This window comes from Mercenaria mercenaria, unplaced genomic scaffold (assembly GCF_021730395.1).
Source record: "Mercenaria mercenaria strain notata unplaced genomic scaffold, MADL_Memer_1 contig_4738, whole genome shotgun sequence".
NCBI lineage: Eukaryota > Metazoa > Mollusca > Bivalvia > Venerida > Veneridae > Mercenaria > Mercenaria mercenaria.
In genome coordinates, this window is record NW_026462989.1 from 21,275 (window position 1) to 41,503 (window position 20,229).

The following is a 20,229-nucleotide window of genomic DNA, read 5'->3' on the forward strand; positions in this document are numbered from 1 at the left end:
TTCAATTGTAAATAAAATACCACTGATAACATTCTATATGAGATGCATATTTCAGCTGTTTAAAATTCGAAACGGTATCGATAAGATCTGTTAGATTTCATTGGGTGTTCAGATTCGACATAAAAAGCAATATTAGAATTTCCTGCCAATGCTTGTTCTATAAGAGAAGAAATACTTCAACGCGTTTTGTGTTTTCTTGTCGAAGGTACAGACGTATGATTTATTATATTAGATTATTAACTGTCATTTCAGCACTAGAAGAAGCTCCTAATGTAAAAATAGGAAACTTAACAGTGAAGCCACATCTACGTTTCCAACATCATTCTTCCGGCCACGAAAGCCCATTTCTTGAATTTGAGTGCATAGAAACACCAACTCTATCTAGATCAAATTTGTTATTTTCCTCATTCTGGTATGCTTTTACAATATTTTATATTATAGTTTAAGTGTATCGTGCAAATCAAACCTCGCTAGTTGCATTAAATGCCATTATAATCCACAATATCATCGTGTATTGCTCAGTTCAACAGGCAATGTCTTTCCCACCAGGAAGAATGCTGTTTATTTAGAATAGTATCTTGTTATCTACAAATACCAAATGTTTGTTGTCATTCTTTTGGCTTATTTTGAAATACTGACGCAGTTTTACTCTTACGATGATTTTGCTTTGCAAATGGCAAATGAAAAAAAACAACATTTGCCCCCATTTATATCATTTGAAAATATGACGACACAGTGTCTGGTAAATAAGCGCATTAATAAAATTAAGCATACCTTAAGTGAAAGAAAGGTGCTATATCGTCGTTCTGCACGTGATAAAAAGCACACTTAACTACTAGCAAAATATAAAGGTTGCTCGTGTGCAAAAAAGAATAACATATAATTTCTCAAAACCGGGATGCATAGTAATAGATAAAGGTGTTATTAATTATTGTGTAGCCACAAATTGTCGAAAATGAAAATTATAGTGATATTATATCTTTCTAAAGCTATAACATGTGAAATCATTTTATAGGTTTGTTGAGTCTAAACTTATGAAAAGTTTTGAAAGACAGACAAAGTTTATGTCAATTACTGAGAATGACATCATGCGGAATGGATATAATCTAGGAATAAGGGTGAGTTTTAGTATTTTTTCTAGTTGAACTTTACTTCAGACTTACACTAAAATAAATGTTAAACTACATGGATCTGAATAAGCACGAAATTTGAAATAACTAATTAACTGTAGTACTATTTGCGAAAAAGAATCCGAGACTGTCGTGACAAACGTATACATTTTTATTTTTGTATTCTTTCTGTAAACAGCTAAAAATCTGTTTTTTGTGCCCCAAATTGAGTGGTTGGGCATATAGATTTGCTCTTGTCCGTGCGTCCGTCCGAAGTTCGTGACACACCTAGCTCAAAAAGTATTTGATATAAATTGATGATACCTTGCGCGAGTCTTTAGCATGATATGTACTTGCGCTTCTCTTATTTATCGTCTGGCTCTGCCACCTATCTTTAGAGTTATGGGCCCTGAAATAGTCAAAAATGCACATTTTCACCTTGAGACACGCCTAGCTCAGAAAGCATTTGATATAGATTCATGAAACATTGATGAGTGTTAATCATAATACGAACTTGCGCACCTCCTATTTTTGTTACTTTGTGATGCATCTAGCTCAAAATGTATATAATATAAATAGCTGAAAACTAGCATGAGTCTTTATCATGATATAAACTTGCGCACCTTTTATTTTTTGGCAGGCCCCATCCCCTATTTTAAACTTATTTTCCCCTGAAGTAGTTGAAATAATGCACATTTCCACTTAATCATGTTCCTAGCTCAAAAAGTATTTAATGTAAATTCATGAAACCTTGCTTGAGTCTTTATCATATGTGACTTTGCACACTTTGCATTCTTCTTGAGAATCTTAGCATTTGTTACAGAGTTACGGCCAATGAAATAGCCAAATTAGTGGATTTTGTGATGAGTTTGTGATGCTCATAGCTCTAAAAGTATATGGTATAGAATAATGAATCCTTTTCATATTTTTAGGCTATACCCCATTATGACTGCAAACACTTGAATTATTTCCCCTTATTTGTGACAAATGTACCAGTAGGGGGGAGGTCACACCCTGTGTCCTACAGACACATTCTAGTTTTACCATTGTTCAATTAGTTCAGTTCTTATATTTGTAAATTGTAGGGTTCATGCGATTTTCTTAAAAAAAAATAGTTTGGTTTACGCATTTATTTGCCCCCCCCCCCCCCCCCCCCCCCACACACACACACACGAGAAAAAGAGGTATATAGAAATTGGCTGTGTCCCACCGTTCGTCCGGCGTCATTCTTCGTGTCCGATCCATAACTCATGGAGGAATTTTAAAATGACCTGGCAAATACGTGTCCTAATGGACCCGTAATAGTGTACCTCCTTTTTAAAGAGTATTCAATTCCTACCAGAAACCTGCTTTGACTGCAATTTTCAGGGAGCGTAGGTTCAATCTTTCATATTTTCCTTTTTTCTAGTAAGTTTTTACTTCTTTTAGGACTTGTTATGGATTTATTGTACAAAAGTAGAACATTTTCATTTTATAAGCGATTTCTTGATGTTCAAAGTGAATTTACCTCTGAATCAGGAGGGGTAGAGTTAGACATCTTTAAAAATACTGAGTTACATGCGGTAAAAATTCTCTATTTTGTCTTCATTATTTAGATTACATATTGTGAGAAAAATGCAGGTAGGTCTAACTTCTGCCCCAAGGTTATTTTTTAATATAGTGAGCAAAATTCAAAACAGACCCACATGATTGGACCTTAATTTTTCAATGTTTGAGTTAGAATTCTATCTCATTAAATCTGTTTACTTGAGGCAGCCTAGAATAAAAAATATATTTACAGTTTTATTTTGTATTTCATAATCGTTTAACAATAGTTTGATGTTTCTTTTATCAAAATTAATGCTGTAATGAATTGTCTGCAAACGTTTTAGAAAGTGGCCATCACATTGAAATTTGTCTCTACTTGAGCTTGTGGAAATACCATAAATTATACAAAATTTACAATAAAAACGGCACTGTAAAAGTTGTTTAAAATTTGAAACACAGTGCGAAACATTAAGAATATACCAAACAAATGTCATTTTTTAAACATTACTATTAGGGGTCCAATACCTTAATGAGACGACGTGAAATGGGCAAGACACAGACCCCTAGCCCTAATATCAAGGTCACATTTAGAAGTCAAATATAAATAGTGTCATTAACAGGACCCAGATCCCTAGCTTCAAGGCCAAGGTCACACTAAGAGGTTTAAAGGTTGAAATAGTCTATTTCTTGTCCGGTCCATAACTCTGTCATTCAATGAGGGATATTGAGATTAGTTGGCATAAAAGCTACCGATAATGAGGCGACGTGTCATGCGCAAGACCAAGACTCTAGCATTAAGGGCAAGGTCACACATGCACATATGTTCCCTGTAAGGAGTTGTTTTTTTCATGTTTTTGGTTGAGTCAGTAACTCTGCCTAACATGGCTGGATATTCAACCAATTTGACATTGAACATAAAACATTGATTTGCTTCATGTAAGACTCAGATCTCTAATTCAAGGTCAAGGTAACCTATGGGAAAGAACTTTTGTTTTTGTATTTTTGCCTGTAATTTTTAAAGCATGTGTGTATATTAGAATAACTTTGAATAAATATTCATCATCACAAGACATTGTGTCATGTCGAAAAGCCAAGGTCACAGGCATCGAAGCTTTCTGGTGTGTAATTTATAAGTTCCTTTAGTACCATATAAATGTCATAGTATTTCATTTGTTTACCAACTATCTTCCTTTAATTTGATAAATATTCCATTTTAAATTATTTATTTTACCTTACCAGTTTAAAACTAAAATCACATTAAATCTTTATTATACAGATATTAGCATTTGAAAGCATTCGCCACTTTCAAGAAATTTTCAGACTGCATAATGTCTATGTAAGTTATATGATAAATAGTTATAATTTATAAACATCGTTAGTTTGTTGCCTCATTATTCAGAAAATATCGTACTGACATGCAATATGAATTGTGAAAAATGTTTCTAGACGGGGGAATTTGGTAACTCAGTTACAAATTCTTGTCACTCTCAAAAACAAACTAAATACAATAGACCCTGCTACAACTATGTTAAGTTGTCTTATGCTTAACACACAGTCTAATCGATTAAGTTACCGGTTTTTTGTTTCATTGTGTAGGTAAGAAAAATGACTGTATCCATCGAAAATTATAATATAAAATGACCTTTACCTTGCTTTTGCAGATACGTTGCGGCATCAGCGTTTCTAAGACAGAAACAGGATTTCAAACAAAGATGCAAACAAGCGATGACTTTACGCTGGTGTAAAGGTAATCAGGTATTTTAGTCGGAAAATAATCATGTTAGTCTCTAGATAATTGTTATAAATAGTAAACAGAAACGATAGTACACTGACTATCATAATAAGTAATTTGGTCAAACTGATTTATACTTTACAAACAGGTTACTCCACGGTATATTACGATGCAAAAAGATGAAGAGATACAGATAACGCTTCAACCAACAGTTCCGTTTGGATGTTATGGAGTTATAGGAATGGTACCGGATAGCAATACACCTAAATGCAGCCATTTTATACAACTTTATTACCCAGAGGTTACCGAGGAACAGTGCACAATTGATGAGACTGTCCACGGACCCCTACCTAAAATAAATAACAATCAAGCAGTTTGTGGTGCAGAAATAAAGGTAACTACTGGGTTAGTCTTAAGGTTTTGTTTTAAATACATAATCATACGCCAAGGTAACTGTCTTTCATCTTATCTATAAACACTACATATTTAAACATTTTTAAACTAAACAAACTGAGCACGCACATTCAGTTTTACCATTTTATGTTGCAAGTTTGTCGCAATTCATTTCTAGGTTCTGTACGCTATGAATGATGGATCATATATATTGAGTTTGCTCTACGAATAAGAACAAATATTACAATGGTAAATGTTTTAAACGGTGCTATATTGATTTAAATTAACAGTTGTAAATTTTAAGAAGAAAAGCAAAGTTATCAATATGTTCTATAGCTACTAGAGCAGCCCAGCAGAACAGTTCTAAGGACTAGTTATGTGTGTGTTTATAAGCTATACCTTTATGTATTTTCATTATCAATTCTGCTCTCACAGGGGTTTTACGCTTACGACATACGTGAAGATTCTTCTCCATCCATGACTGCAGTTACAATGAATATAACGTCACCATTTTTTTCTTTATCGGATCCAACCGTATACAAATTAGGCCTCATAACAAAACATGGCGGAACCCACAAGATCTGGAAAGGTTCGTCGTTGGATCAAATACAGGTAGTACAATGAAGCTTCCATTTCCTTTCACCGGGGCGTACGTTATCCAATGTTAACACTATACAACTCTGGTATATGGGAATAGTTGGTTGCAAGCTTCATTCTGGACTTGTATACTTCATAGACAATAGCTATGTAAATTATTCAGAAAAATGTACTACAGACTTTGCTAAAAGTACATATTTTGACTTAATCAACATATATTATAGCAAATGTTTGTGTGGATACCTTAAATGCATTTGTCAAAGTATGGTTTTCATGAAGTGTGGTAATATTTGTTTTTCTAATATACCTATTCACATAATACGGATAACGAGAACGATATACCGTTGAACATGCCTTGGTTGTCGGCGGCCTGTATTTATCCGCATTTTGCCGTTCCCTTTGCTCGCTGTTTAATTTAGGTTTGACTGTAGGTGTTATTTGTAAGCTTTGGTTAAACATCTTTCATCAAGTGGATACAAGATGGATGGGCCATTTCCACGCAAGGCCTAGCTTGCCTTATTATAAAGTATACTATGTAATTGCAGTAAAGCCCGTCTTTTTCAACATGAAAGGAAAATGCATTTTTATAAAGTTGTCCAAAAGAGACAGCATATTTGGATAAAATATTTTTCTAAAGGCATCCTTTTTACACTAAGATAATCGATAAAGCACGGAAATGATATTTTGCAGCAGTGTTATCAATACAAAATATGTTACTGATATCCAATCATGATTTAATAACTCGCACATTTTGATAAACGTATACACTATTTCATATTTCAGCTAACAATCTCTAACGGAAAATTCGTGCCGAGAGTTTGCTATGCTCATGTTGATCCACATATGTGGACTTTCACACAAAGGTATTTACATATGGAGCTATCCTTATGCAGACCTGTATTTAAATATTTACTGCAGTAATACATTTAAGACCTGTATCCTTTGAAGCTCAAATCGCTGTCTATGTACCATTTTGTTGCACTGTAAATTCATGTTGCATCTGAAATTCGTAGTTGCATTAGCAGTTTATTACTTTATTATTTTAATTTTGTACATATAAAGCTAGGACTGTAAGTATTGGGTCGTTAGTGTACTTAATGTTTAACATTTATGTTATCATTTCGAATTTGTTTATTTCAGGAAATATGATATAAATAATTTTGCCGGAGACTTTATTTTGTACAAACACGACATGCTTGGCATTGAGGTAATTTCTTACTGTTTCGAGCGAAATGTATGATACAAAGTAAATAAGCATTTAGCATGTCCGCAGTGTAAACAAGCAAGAATTCTGTGGCTATCTTGGAGTTAAGGGTGAGGGTTTAACCAAGATTGCGGAATGTGTGGTTTTAAGATAGCCGGAAATGTTTAGCGGCACAAACAGTAGCGGGAAACGTTTTTGAATTAACTATCTTGTAATGAAGTTCGTTCTGTTTTAACTTGGTGATTTCACTTTTCAAATCTGAACTTACGACGTTTCAGTATTGATCTAACCATGACAGGTAGATCTGTGAACTAATGTCCTGGTCAGCTTTTTAGTTTTTGTTGTTGTTGTTTTTTTCATTATTAAAATTGAAAAGTTACAGTTTATCAATCACAAGATCAAACAGTGACTATTTAAACCTTATGTATCCTTCGGAGTTAATTCCATCACAATATCTAACAAATTGATAGGGGGTGTATAGCACGTTTAGCACGTTTCCTTTCCTTTTCTATGCACCTGCAGTAAAATCAGGTTAGCGTTGCGACTGTACTCCTGTTATTAGAAACACTTTAACCGGTACGGGACAAGTGTGTTGCGCCATTTATTGCCTAATATAGAAAGGCTTAATAAAATGATTGTATATATTGATCAGATTCAAATGAGAACTACAAAGTGTAATAATAACAGAGCGTATTGCGCTTGTGCTGTTGCTGTAAGAGCTGGTGGTGATGTGTTCCTGATAAATTTATGCGGCAAAATGCGAGATGTAGGAATGACGTCATGCAAAGATGGTGGAACGCTTGTAATTCAACAGGAGAATGAATACAATTATAACGTAAATTTCTGACAATGCTAAAACATATTATGACAATCTTGTTAAATTTTTTTTTGCTATTTTTTCATTGATAATTCGTACGCAAAACAGATGTGTAGGGGCCTTCGAGGTCGAGTTGTTAAGGTCGTTGACTTCAAATCACTTGCCCCTCATCAACGAGGGTTCGAACCTCAGTCGTGGCGTTGAAAGTTTATATGAGGAAGCCATCGGAAGATCGGTTTTTCTACCAAGGTGATGAAAACAATTTACCGAGGAGCACCTTGGGTCTTCCTCCACCATCAAAGCTGGGCAATGACCAATAATTGTGTTGATGCTACGTTAAACCCCAAAATATAAGTTTAAAGCGCATTACGTTTTATTAAATTCCTAAATCTTATAATCAAGAAGAAAATTTAAACAAACATGTCAGCATAAAGTAGTGCCCAAACTGGATAAAGGTGTGACATTATTCGTTATTATTTATCAACAGGTATTCACAAATATAGGAACACTTGTGAAGATAAAGATATTATCTGGACGCTACAAAAATCTTTTGAACATTGATGTTCATCTAGCGCCTAAAGACGTCGGTGCAACCAAAGGACTTTGTGGTACATTTAATGGTGCTAACAAACACGAGAAATATTTAAGCAGAGCAGGAACTTCTCTATCTATGTCAGCCTTCATACAAGAATGGGTGTAAGATTTTTTCTGGTATTAGTAGATTATTAAATTAGTTTCGGATAGCTATACTGTTGTAAAACGCTTTACAAAACTAGGTGCAAATTATGTTTTGTGCTTATCAACCTTTCTAATTTTGCTCTACGTAATACTAATCATATCATACTAACCCTTATATAGCGACCAACCGACGAACATTTTTGTAAAATATTTTAAATGGGATATGATACAACCCACGGTGGATAATGAAAGCGCTTACTAATGTTTCATTCATAAACAAATTGCTATTTATTTTCGTGAGTTAATCATCACCCTATGTTTCATGTGCACTTTGGACAAAATCGAGGATCCAAGGATATACATGTCAGACAAAAAGCTAATACCAGTTTTGTTTTCTGCTGTCTGTAATGAAAGTAATTGCACTTGGGTTTATAAGATTCAGCCATAGTTGTAATTAATAAATTCCATATGTTATAATTGAAAATTCATTAACTTTCAGATCAGTATAAATATTTTTATTGTATTGCAGAGTACGATCAACTGATACAAATTTTCTTGATAAAAGTTGTGACATTTCTGTTGAGGCATGGCAAGAAAGTGGACAATCATTGTACTGCACTTGCAACTGTTTTTCGAAAGACGGTAAGATATGTAATGACGCGACAGCAGTCGCCACCTGCTCACCAACGCAATATGTGAACTGTTCTATTAGCTTTTCGAAAGCTACCGAATTTTGTGAATATTATTATGATGACTGTGATATCAACCGCAATGGTAGAAGATCAGCATCATATTACAATCCAGGAGCTGAAATGGCACGCAGGGCTCACTTATCAAGACTTTCACATCGTTTCATTACAAAGGTAATATTTACTTCATCATTTAGGGATTATAGATATTCAGTAATAGAGTAATAATAGAGAAATGGCCACGTGGGCGGATCTTCAAGTCCACTCGGAATGAGCTGATTTGCTATTTTTTGACCTGTTTCTTCGGGAGTATAATTGAGCTTCTTTCTACAAAGGTTTCGAATAAATGCATCTTAGGTTCGTTAAGGGTTCTTTACATTATCATATATGTATATTTTCATATTAGCACTGTTAGCGTTATACATACGTTTACATAACATTGCCCGTTCAAGGAATTCGTCTGTTTAGGAATACCTTGAGAAAATAAAAGGGATAAAGGATAATGTTTGGTGCACCGTTAATAGTTTTAAACAATCTTAGTCGGGTTTCTGTAATTTTTCCCGTTTACAAGTAGGTGTCCCGCTGTATTCCTTTCCTTTTCTGTATCTCCACCTTGAGAAAAAAGCATCTACCAATTGCATTTAAAAAATACCAACATTTGCATTTCTTTCAATATTTCTGAAACCTATTTATGCATTTGAATAAAATTCCAACATACATGTATGTGTAAAGCAATACTGTCAGTTCAATAACTCAGCCTATTATTTTCAAACCATTATTCATCCTTTCCTTTTGACGTAGAATATATGACATAATTGCGTTTCTGGAACAACATTAGATATTGCATTTGAACTTCAAAACAGATTGAACGGAGGGGTCTCCGTAGCCGAGTGGTTAAGGTTACTGAACTTGAATCGCTTGCCCTCCATCGATGTAGGACCCAGGTTACGGCTAGTGATAAAGCACGGAGGAGCACCTTGAGTCTACCTCCACCATCAAAGTTGGAAAGTCAACATGTGACTTACAATTTAGTCGACGCGACAATAAACCAAACATAACAAAAAGCAGACAGATTGAATGGATCATGAATCAAGTTTACATATCCGATAAAATACCTCGGATATTTGTTTGGCAAAATCTTTCTTTTTTTTTTTCCCTTGTAAATGGCCGAAATTGAGCTTATATATGTTTAATGGAAACTCCACAAAACATTAAAATTATAGTATATTAGTTCGCATATCAACAAAATTATTTCCCTTTTGTTTACTTGAAATAAAGTAAAATGTTTGTTTTTTTAAAATGATCTCAACATCCAATGTACTGCACTGAATTTCAAAAAAGGATTGACACATGTTAAATTCCTTAGGTAAATTCATGAACTTCAAGAAGATCCCATTATTGCGATATTTATTGTGACAACATTACATACCTTTTTACACTTTAAAAGATTATATAAAAGGCTGTTTCCTTCTATAATACAAGGGAGAAATTGGCAAAATTATTGTTTTCCATAAACAGCTGTTGACACTGTTTTTTTTTATAAATATCTCCCTTTCTGATTCACACTTTCAAATTAAAGCGAATGACATTAAAACCACTGACGGGAATTCAGAGTAAGTATGGTGTTACATAATTCTTACTTACTAAACTACTGCAACAAAAAAAAAACACAGTTCATTTCAATAACGTACAATTTCATATTCTACTAAGTTGTCCGGATCCTTTAACATGCATACTTCAACATTAATTGCCCAAGTTCTCAGCTAACATTATTATTAATGTATTCGAGTATCAGACATACGCAAGTCTAACAACCTATCTAACTTCCTGAGTAATACTATCTCAAAATCGGTGGTATTTGTGGAAACGTTTCATTCAGCGAATGACCATGATAGACCATGTCGTGATCAAAATACTGGGTGTTTAAAATTAACATGTAATAATGTTCACTCAGTCAACTTTCAAATTATTATTTACTGAACGACAAAGATAAACACACGTAACTGAAGAATGAATGGGTGGGGAGATGTGGCAATATTCTTTTAAGAAATGAAATGGCAATTCAATTTATGACATTTTAAAGTTACGTAACTGATCCAACGTCTTTATTATGTGCTTACAATTATAGATTATTTATTGCAGGAGGATATGACGACACACAGACAGCAAACTAATACCTTTTAACTAAATATTGCAAGATATAATATATAAATATATATATAATATTCTCGTTATTTAAGCGTGAATCAGCAACACAAGATAATATATCCGAGGACATGGCAAGAGAGTTTTGTACTAACAAAATAGTAACTCGAATGGTGACAGAACGTGAACAACTGCTTAATGGAATGAAACTAGAAACTGTAATCGAGGAATGTACTTGGGATGTATTCGTAAGTTATATCATTATAACTGAGATAACTTTTTTTATGCTCTAACGTACTATTTCATATTCTATTAAGCTGTCCGGATCCTTTTACATGAATACTTCAACATTGTTTTCCATCTTATTAAATAGGTAAGTGTGAATGCGACAAACTATACTTTGGACCAGAATGTGCCCAGAACAAATATATATACAAATGTATATATACTTGTTTTGATCTTAATTAGTCTTACTTCAGTTTAAGTTTATCTAAGACATGACTTCCATTGTTTTAAAGACAGGAGGAGATATAGGATGGGCGGATACACATCAAGCTTCAACATTTGCTATGATTGAAGCTGGGTACAAAAGAGATGCAAACTTTACATTGACAAATGCTGCTGAGTTTAGAGAGTTCAAAATAAATGCATGTCAAAACAACTGTAGTGGACATTGCACAAATAAGGGTAATCTAGTTAATTATAAGCAGATGCATCCTTTTAAAGAACAGTCTGTTCTTTTATTCTTTCAATTGGCTGATAAGAAATATCAATGTCGCTTTCTAAGTGTCCATATAACGATTTTGGTGAAATGGTGAAATGCTCATGTTTGTTACATGTTGTCTAGAGATTATTAAACATATGTGAGTGAAACATTTGTGGTAATTTCACAATAAACGGCGTTAAACCCCAAACAAACAAACAAACAAAATTTCACAATAAAATATATTTTCCCACTGAAACGGAACTATTTTGCATAAATATAAGACCAAACTATCTGCTAAAATATGTCTTTTGTGATTTATTTGTATATTTTCAAATATCATTCTATTTGCCAAAAGACCAAGCACTGTTACCAAATCTTTCACAGACTGAACATGTGTGAAAGATGCAGTCTATATAATCACATTCAAATGAAACGTTATGTCAATGTTAAGTAGAAAATCAGTATAAATATCTGTTTTCCACCTTATTTAATAGGTAAGTGTGAATGCGACGAATTATACTTTGGACCAGAATGCGCCCAGAACAAATCTATAGGACCAGTCATAGAAGACATTACTGGAGGTGGGTTTTGTGATCAGCGGTATGGCAGTGAATGCAGATGTTTCTTCGTGCAGACAGAAGCTCTACTTAACTCATTTAGATGCAGAATTGTTAGATATGAGGTATTTCCAGTTTGAAAACAAACAATTATCAATGAGTGTATCCACTGTTCACTTTGCACACTGTTAATTGCCCTTGTTCTACCTCTATTTTCTTTGTTTCTACTCAAACTTCTGCCGCATATACTAATGTACGTAACTTTACAATAATTCTCATAGATGTCTCTCTGATATACTAAAATAGCAGTCATTTGCTTACAGTGACAATGTAAAATAGTAAAAACAACTAGATATCTATACCAGGACTTCAACTATTTATTCGGTAAAATGTTAAAAAGTAGACAAAATAAAATGCAATCTCCGTTCACTTTTCAGTCTTTTAACGTCATTATATAACATTATATACTTTACTGTTTAGTCTTTCTAAATTGGTCATCAATAAATTGTGCCGTGGTTAATTATTTGAATGGATGTGTAGTTATTTCAGTAGACATTATACTGCTTAACTTTATAAACGCCAGGAATATGTCATTTTAATTAACATAAAGATTCAATGATTTTTAGATCTGTTTTCGGACACCGTGTGAAAAGAACCGTATGTATTATCATAATTAAAAGATTCTAGTTTTAAATGATTTTACATCCATACTATACTGGGATGCATTTAAAATATGCCTTATTTGATTATGTATGCTATCTTTATTTACTAGAATATGATTTCAGTCATTAAATATAACGAAATATTATTAATTTCTAGAAGTTTCTAAATGGAGAAACCGCCCATGTAGGAACGGAAACTACAAATGGAAGACACAGGAACATATACAATGGGGATTGCTGTTTCGGTGAAATGCGACGTAAACGCTCAAGTGATAGTAATGCAGACTCTGATGTGATGAATTATGTATACGACATATCTATCAGCAACGATGGTCAAACTTTTGGCCCATCGACCTCTGTTTATATCTATGACTCCCTTTGTTTAACGAAACAGACTGAGAGGGTTGGAAATGTTACATTTAAAATAAAGGTATAACCAACATCATGCTTTATTCAGTGAATGAAAGAGTAAATGGAAAATACATTGTCTTTGTTGGTGTTATTGTTAAAAGTATAATTCAACGTCAATTAGTGGAAGGTGATATATCCGCTATCCTCGACGTATACCGCAGTATTGTTATGAGCTAAAAGTGCAGACACGCCTTGATGCATAAAGTTTATCTATAGTATTTTTATATGTCATTATTTCATATTTTGTATTATTTTCATCATTATCGTCTTATTATTTCTTTATATTTTAATCTGTTTTATAATTGTAATATTAATCATTATTATTATGAGAACATGTCAGGCTTGAGTTTAAGTATATTTCATGTATTCACAACCTAACATAAAATGCGTTAAATTTCAGGACAACACGTGCCTTATAAGTGGTAACTGTCAGGTATACAATGCTGCTGCTTTATCAAACCCATGTTACAAATGTATACCTGGAAAAAGTCAAATACAATGGACATACGGTAAAAACTATAAGTAATAGTTATTTTTCGAGGAATAGGTCTGCAATGTGTTTATAGACCTGTGAGGGATCTGTGAACCGAGCGAGCGAGGTTTTCAAACCACCTCACAGGTACTCTTCCTCGGTTCACAAATCCCTCGCAGGTCTATTAACACTATTCAGACCTATTTCGAGAATGATAACTGACTTACCTACATGCTTCTTTGTTTTACATAGTCCTGATTGGTTTCGGATTTGAAGAACGTTTGTACCGTATGCTTACAAACGCATAGTTAGATGAAGGAACAAGACAAAATGTGCTACAATTTATCGGACACTATTAATATAACCAAAGCCCCAACTTGCTACGCGCCTGTACATATATTTGTCAGCAACTAGGACATGACATTTTGTTTTGCATGAAAAATCCTTGCACATTTGGGAAATATACGGAAGAGTAAAGTCTCTGTCAGATATCATCAATGTGTGTTTATCAATAAGTCAGAATTTGACGTGTTTTACAAGTGTTTTTAAGCCCGCAAGAGAAGCATATAAAATCGCACAGTCCGTGCGTCCGTCCGTGCATCCGTGCTCACCTACATGTATAATTGTTTAGTCGGATTTTCTCCGCAATATCTTTCAGAACTTCTCACAAAACAAACACAGAAAAGGAATTTGCGTTCTACAAAATCCGTAACTAGGTGTTTCGTTGTTCCTTTTAACAAGCACAAAACGTTTAGCCACAAAGTTTTTGTACTGTTGGACCTAAACTCTGGAATGAATTGCCTCTCGAAATCAGGAACTCAGACAAATTAGATGTTTTAAATAAGAAGTTGAAAACTCATTATTTTGGAAATTACTTTGCACTCTTTTAGAGACTGTGAGTAAGATTTTTTAAGATATTGTGGTAACATGAACTGGATGATTTTTATTCGAATATGAACAATTCTATCACATATACAAAAATACAGTTGTTTTAATAACTTATGGACATGTCACAATAACTCACTTCTACTTACTTACTAACAAAACAGCTATCTTACTCTATCTTAATATTCTAGGATTTTGCCTGATCTTTTGTTTAATACTTACTAAATAGTTTACTCACTATGATATTTATGCTTATTTATTTCATACATTTTAATATCGTAATTTTTAGACATAATATGTTTTGTGTTTGTAAAACGCCATTGAATATGTTTTACATAAAAAGGGCGTTAAATCAAATAAAAACAGTTTCAGTTTCTGTTTCACCTAGCTCCAAGGTCAATGTAACAATTATAGGTCAAAATTTAACATGATTTGTTTTTTGTCCGGTCCATAACTCTGCCGTTGATGAAGGGATTTTGAAATTACTTGGCATAAATTTTCCATATAATGAGGTCAAGGTCACACTTAGATGTCAAAGGTATTTCTTGACTGGTACATAACTTTGCCATTTACCAAGGAATTTGAAAAATAAAGGTAATATACTAGAATACATTCGGTTTTTATATAAACAAGTGACGTAGTGGTAGGAGCACAATTGACACAAGAGGCATGAATTGAATATGGTAAATGACCACTTTACCAAGCCAAATGCCAAATATGTAAGCTCAAGGGCTTGAGGGTTTATAAAAGAAAATTTTCTTTCCTGTATAAGTATATGGAAATAAAGTTAATTCAATGATGAGGCCAGTTTTGATTCCAGTGGCATAATCGATTTGAACTAATGTGGTAGGGAACCATTTCAAATGCTGTATTAGGGTATTTACAGTAACTGTTTTTAGAAAGAAAGATTTTCCGAGACATTTCTATGTTATTCATGGGAGGGGGATTATTCAAAAATATGAATAGGAAAAAAAGTATTAAAATACACTGTTTGATACTGATACAAACAAGCAAAATTTCAGGTTATTTGAAAATTAAGTTTTTTTTCTCTATTTTTGAAAATATACTAGTTATTACTTGCCTATCATACAATGCGAAATTATCAGCCAAAAAATAAAGTAAAACTTTAAGTCAACATCAGTATATTGTATCAGAAAATTTTTAACATACCAAATGTTATTAATAAAAGATGCAACATTCTAACACATTGAATTCTTCTAACGTTTGTGGTTATTATGACGTAATTAGACATCGACTTTCAGAATACAGTCAGATTCGTGTTTTTTTTTACACAGATTTAGTACTGACTTTCTATCTTGTCTTTAGATTGCAACAGTCAGCAAGTTTCCACGACAGCAATTGTAATTGTTGTGTCAATGGGGACCTTCGTGCTATTTATACTTATAGCATGCACTATTGTGTACTTGAAAAAGACAAAACAAAGCAAAAGGTAAGTTTAATGCCACATTGTGAGGTTTATTTTCGAAATGATGTATACATATAATTACCCCAAGAAACAATACTGTAATGTCAAACACGTAGAACTACACTGAAAAGTAGCGGAATGTGCAAAATTGCTCTTCGTGTAATCAAAATAAATAGACATATTATCACATATTATATTGTGTTTCATTTTGATAGTCCGTCTTTGTTCCGTGAAAATAAAAATGAAGCTTTTTATTATAAGTACGTACATATACCACTTATAAGGATTTAATATTTGTGCATATGTTGTACTAATATGACTTGATATATTCCATCTTTCAGATTGATTTTCGCTTCAAATGACTTCACATCAAAGATATACAATGAACCAGCCAAGCCTGTCTTTAATAGCAAAACACTTTGAATGTGTTAATGTATCACACAAAATACAGTTTGTAATCAGGATTTTAGATGCTTAGAACTTGACTAGATTTATGAAGATGACTGTGCATTTTAGTTTTGTTTTTCTTTCCAAATCAGCTTCGCATTTGTGTCACACTGATAATAGATATACAACATATTAAGTGCAGAGGGTCGCTAAAGTAAGATGTTAGTTGGATCTACGCCACAGAACAATCAAGGTTGAAAAGAAAATTTATTGCCGATCTCTGAACAGCATAAAAGCATAAAAGCCTGAATCATGTGCAAATTATTTATTATTATTGTTGTTAGTTTCATTATACTTATTTGGTTTGTCAATGGTTTCAGGAAATGTTCTACCTACTTTTTAGCAGTATGTACATGTATCACTCATGTTCTCCGTGACGATTTGGTAAAAGACATTGTGTCTGAAATCATTCGTACTCCACGCTATTTGCGGAGAACAGGTAAATACTGGTATAGAATCCAAAAACACTGGTTCTATAATTGAAATGCTGTTGGAAATCGGCGTCATGAACATGCTCACTCAAACCAAGTCTGCTATTATTTTGCTTTGTTGCATTCTTTGCTTCCAAAGGATCGTTTCACAGATTTTAAAACCAAACAAACAAATAACGCTAATTATAGCGCAAGATTTATTTCATGTTATAAAATATCCAGTTGATAGTACGATATTAACATGAATATAATTATTGACCTATCTGACGACGCTAAATAATAGAAAAAAAAAATTATCACTTCAGTTTCGTTGATATTTATCAAATGTCCAGATCTTACATTCCAGAAAAAAAGATTAAAGGATGATGACAAAAATAAAGTCGAATTGTTCAATACAGTGTCATACAACGATTATAAGTTCTAACCTATGGATACATTCAAATATTGTTGCAAGTATGAATAAATCTATGTGTAGCGTGTGTCAGTACCTTTCCTATTCTTTGCTGATAATCATTTCGATATAACGGATAAATTTAAAACACATGAAGTCATTTTACTAGACCTGAAGTGTCTAGACAGATTGAAAACACAAATGATGACAACTTGCATCAATGCAAGATAGAATGTTTCATAATTATACCATATAATAATGTGAAGATGTTTTACCAGTAATTCTGTGTTTTTTTGTTATTCTTTTTTCTTTAAATCAATTATTATGGTGATGTGACGAAGAAACATTATAACATTTACATGAAGAATAATAATTCAGTTATTGTCAGAGGTATATTCAGAGGTTAGGACAGGAAACACATTTACTACTCATGACTAAATATTGCCAAAAATTAAAATGAGAGTCAATGACTTCCGCATTGATAAAGGTGTAATACTTATAATGAAAAAAAAACACACATATAGTCGCCGCCACGTGTCAGGCGGAAGTTTTTGGCTAAAGATAAGACTAATTTTTGAACTAAGGACATCGAAAATTTCTGTATTTTGATTGCCTATAAGTGAAAGGCGGGCTAACGCCATACAGCGTAAAAAAAAGATAGTAAAATATAATTTCTGGATGTATTCTAATAATTTGTACAAGTTTGTGAACAAAACAAACATGATTTTATCGACATTTCTCAATCCAATTTCCATTGAAATGTCAACATTTATCATTTTCCGGTTTAACATTCCTTCCTTCAGGTGAGGCAATAAAATATTTTACATGCCTTTGTAAATAATAATTATATGCAGGTGTTGCAAACGTCTTAAAAATTGAGAAAAAAATACCTACAGTGTGTGAGTACATTATTGTTACAGAAAATATTTTGGACAATTATTGCATGTGTTTCCTAAACCTCACATACAAACCTTTTCAAACATAGAAAATACTATAGTATATATATCGAACAGAATGTCAAAATATTTAGAAACGTGTGCATTAGTCTAGAATTCTATCAAATGAAAAGAAAAACATAACATCGGCACACCCAGAGCTAACCCCAACGCTTCCAAAACTAGCTTCGACCTGCGAGAACTAACACTGACGCCCCCCCCCCCCCCCCCCCCCCCCCCCCCCCCCCCCCCCCACACACACACAGAATGAACATCGACACCCTCAGAACTAAATATAATGCCTCCAGAACTCACTGCAACGTCACAGGAACCTACACCGATATCACAAAACCCCTTAACACCAACACCGACAGAAGTAACTCCGCATCCCCGGAACTAACCCCGACGTCAACAACTAGCAGAACTATATAACCTTTTTCTTTTTCTGTATAACTTGCAAATGCAAGAGTTGCATAATATTAAAGGTACATTCACATTAATGTCGATTTTTGTGCCTTTGATATACTGGGCCACTCAGTGATCTCCTACCAAAGTATCTTGTTTTATTCTTTTTATATTGGGGTAACACAAAGAATATTTATCTGTTTTGCTCTAGTCATTAAAAGTGCATGTATATAGTATACATATATAATACCCGGTCAGTCTTGTTAAAGTGTACTGCATGTGTCAATACAGTATTACAATAGATGTAAATAAAACAGACAATAGGCTATGATCAATGCATCAGTTAACATGGGCACTCGGCCACTTTTATTTGACTGTTTCCTTTTCAGTTATTTTTATAAATGTTTACAAAACTGATAATCTGCATTGTAAAAGTTTATTTGTTTATTTATTAATTGCAAACGTTTTTTAAAAGGCATGCCTTAAATGCATATGCTTATTTCACTGAAAATATACATTGCACATTTTACAGAAAATACGATCCGTTAGTCGCAAAATGCTAGAATTTTAACAAAAAAATTTTAATTAAAATTATCTTTGTGACATTTTGGTAGGAATATAACTTATTTATGAGCATTCGAAGCCATGATATCAAATTATCTGTTACTGAAATCACGAAATTGCATTTAAATTAAGGCAAAATCCCTAGACATCTGTCCGATGTAATTTCAGTCTCTGTTGTTTGCATGAAATGTTCACCTTGATATCATTCGAGTTTCACATGACAGCTATCAATGTATCCTGTAAGTCAAATTTAGTTGATACTTTGTTTCCTGCGCAAATGAGTGCCACGGGTAAAACAGAGGACACCTCGTCAAGAATATGTTTCGTAAGTTCCGAACTGGTAGAGGACCCAAATGTCTGTCATGAAGTTAAACTTAGCTTCATCGTAAAGGTAACTTAAAAATAGGATGAATTACCACCAATTATGCAATGAAAAGATCAGATCAAAGTAAATCTTCTCTTATAGAAATACCTCCACAATAAATCACACTAGACGGCTATAATCCTCCTATAAGGTGTCTAATTGCTTATGTATTCAATATCTTTCTTTTTTAAAAAGAAAATCCGCCAATGATTATAATCACTTACCCCGTATTGCCACATTGACTTAAAGGCCATAGCCTGTCAACAAAATTTTGATCTCCGAGAGATTAAAGTAATTAGCTAAATGATCTCATTGACGAATTGACAAAGGATATAATGTGTATGCGGTCACCGACAGAGATTTAAAAATACAATTCAAACAATTGTGATTTATTCTGTAATTCAGATTAAAATCAGGTACAAGGAAGTCTTAATTCTACCAAAAATGGATTTTAGTGTAAAGAAAAATAGATTAAAATGGATGGGATTTCTTGTATTAAAAATATTATTTTTGTGTAATACATGATTGTATTTTGTAGATGAGATATGATTAATGGCCTTTAACCTTTACTGCTCCTAGTTCGTTTATTGAAACAGTTCTATACCAGCATCAAGATAAATTTCATTGGAGTTACTATCCAGATGATTTATCTTAAGTAATATACTTCGTCCTCGCAATCTAA

The 20,229-nt window shown here is 33.2% G+C and overlaps 1 protein-coding gene across 1 annotated transcript; it reads left to right on the plus strand.

Annotated features, from left to right (window-relative positions):
- The first annotated feature begins 1,074 nt into the window (after nt 1-1,074).
- Nucleotides 1,075-17,540, plus strand: LOC128554126 (von Willebrand factor D and EGF domain-containing protein-like). Its single transcript, XM_053535372.1, has 16 exons — nt 1,075-1,118; nt 4,298-4,383; nt 4,517-4,762; nt 5,197-5,373; nt 6,142-6,221; nt 6,499-6,565; nt 7,215-7,397; nt 7,867-8,075; nt 8,587-8,920; nt 10,987-11,139; nt 11,410-11,578; nt 12,092-12,279; nt 12,974-13,246; nt 13,628-13,736; nt 15,911-16,034; nt 16,352-17,540. The coding sequence occupies exons 3-16, from the start codon at nt 4,538-4,540 to the stop codon at nt 16,431-16,433; spliced, it is 2,373 nt and encodes a 790-aa protein (XP_053391347.1). The 5' UTR covers nt 1,075-1,118; nt 4,298-4,383; nt 4,517-4,537; the 3' UTR covers nt 16,434-17,540.
- The last annotated feature ends 2,689 nt before the right edge of the window (nt 17,541-20,229 follow it).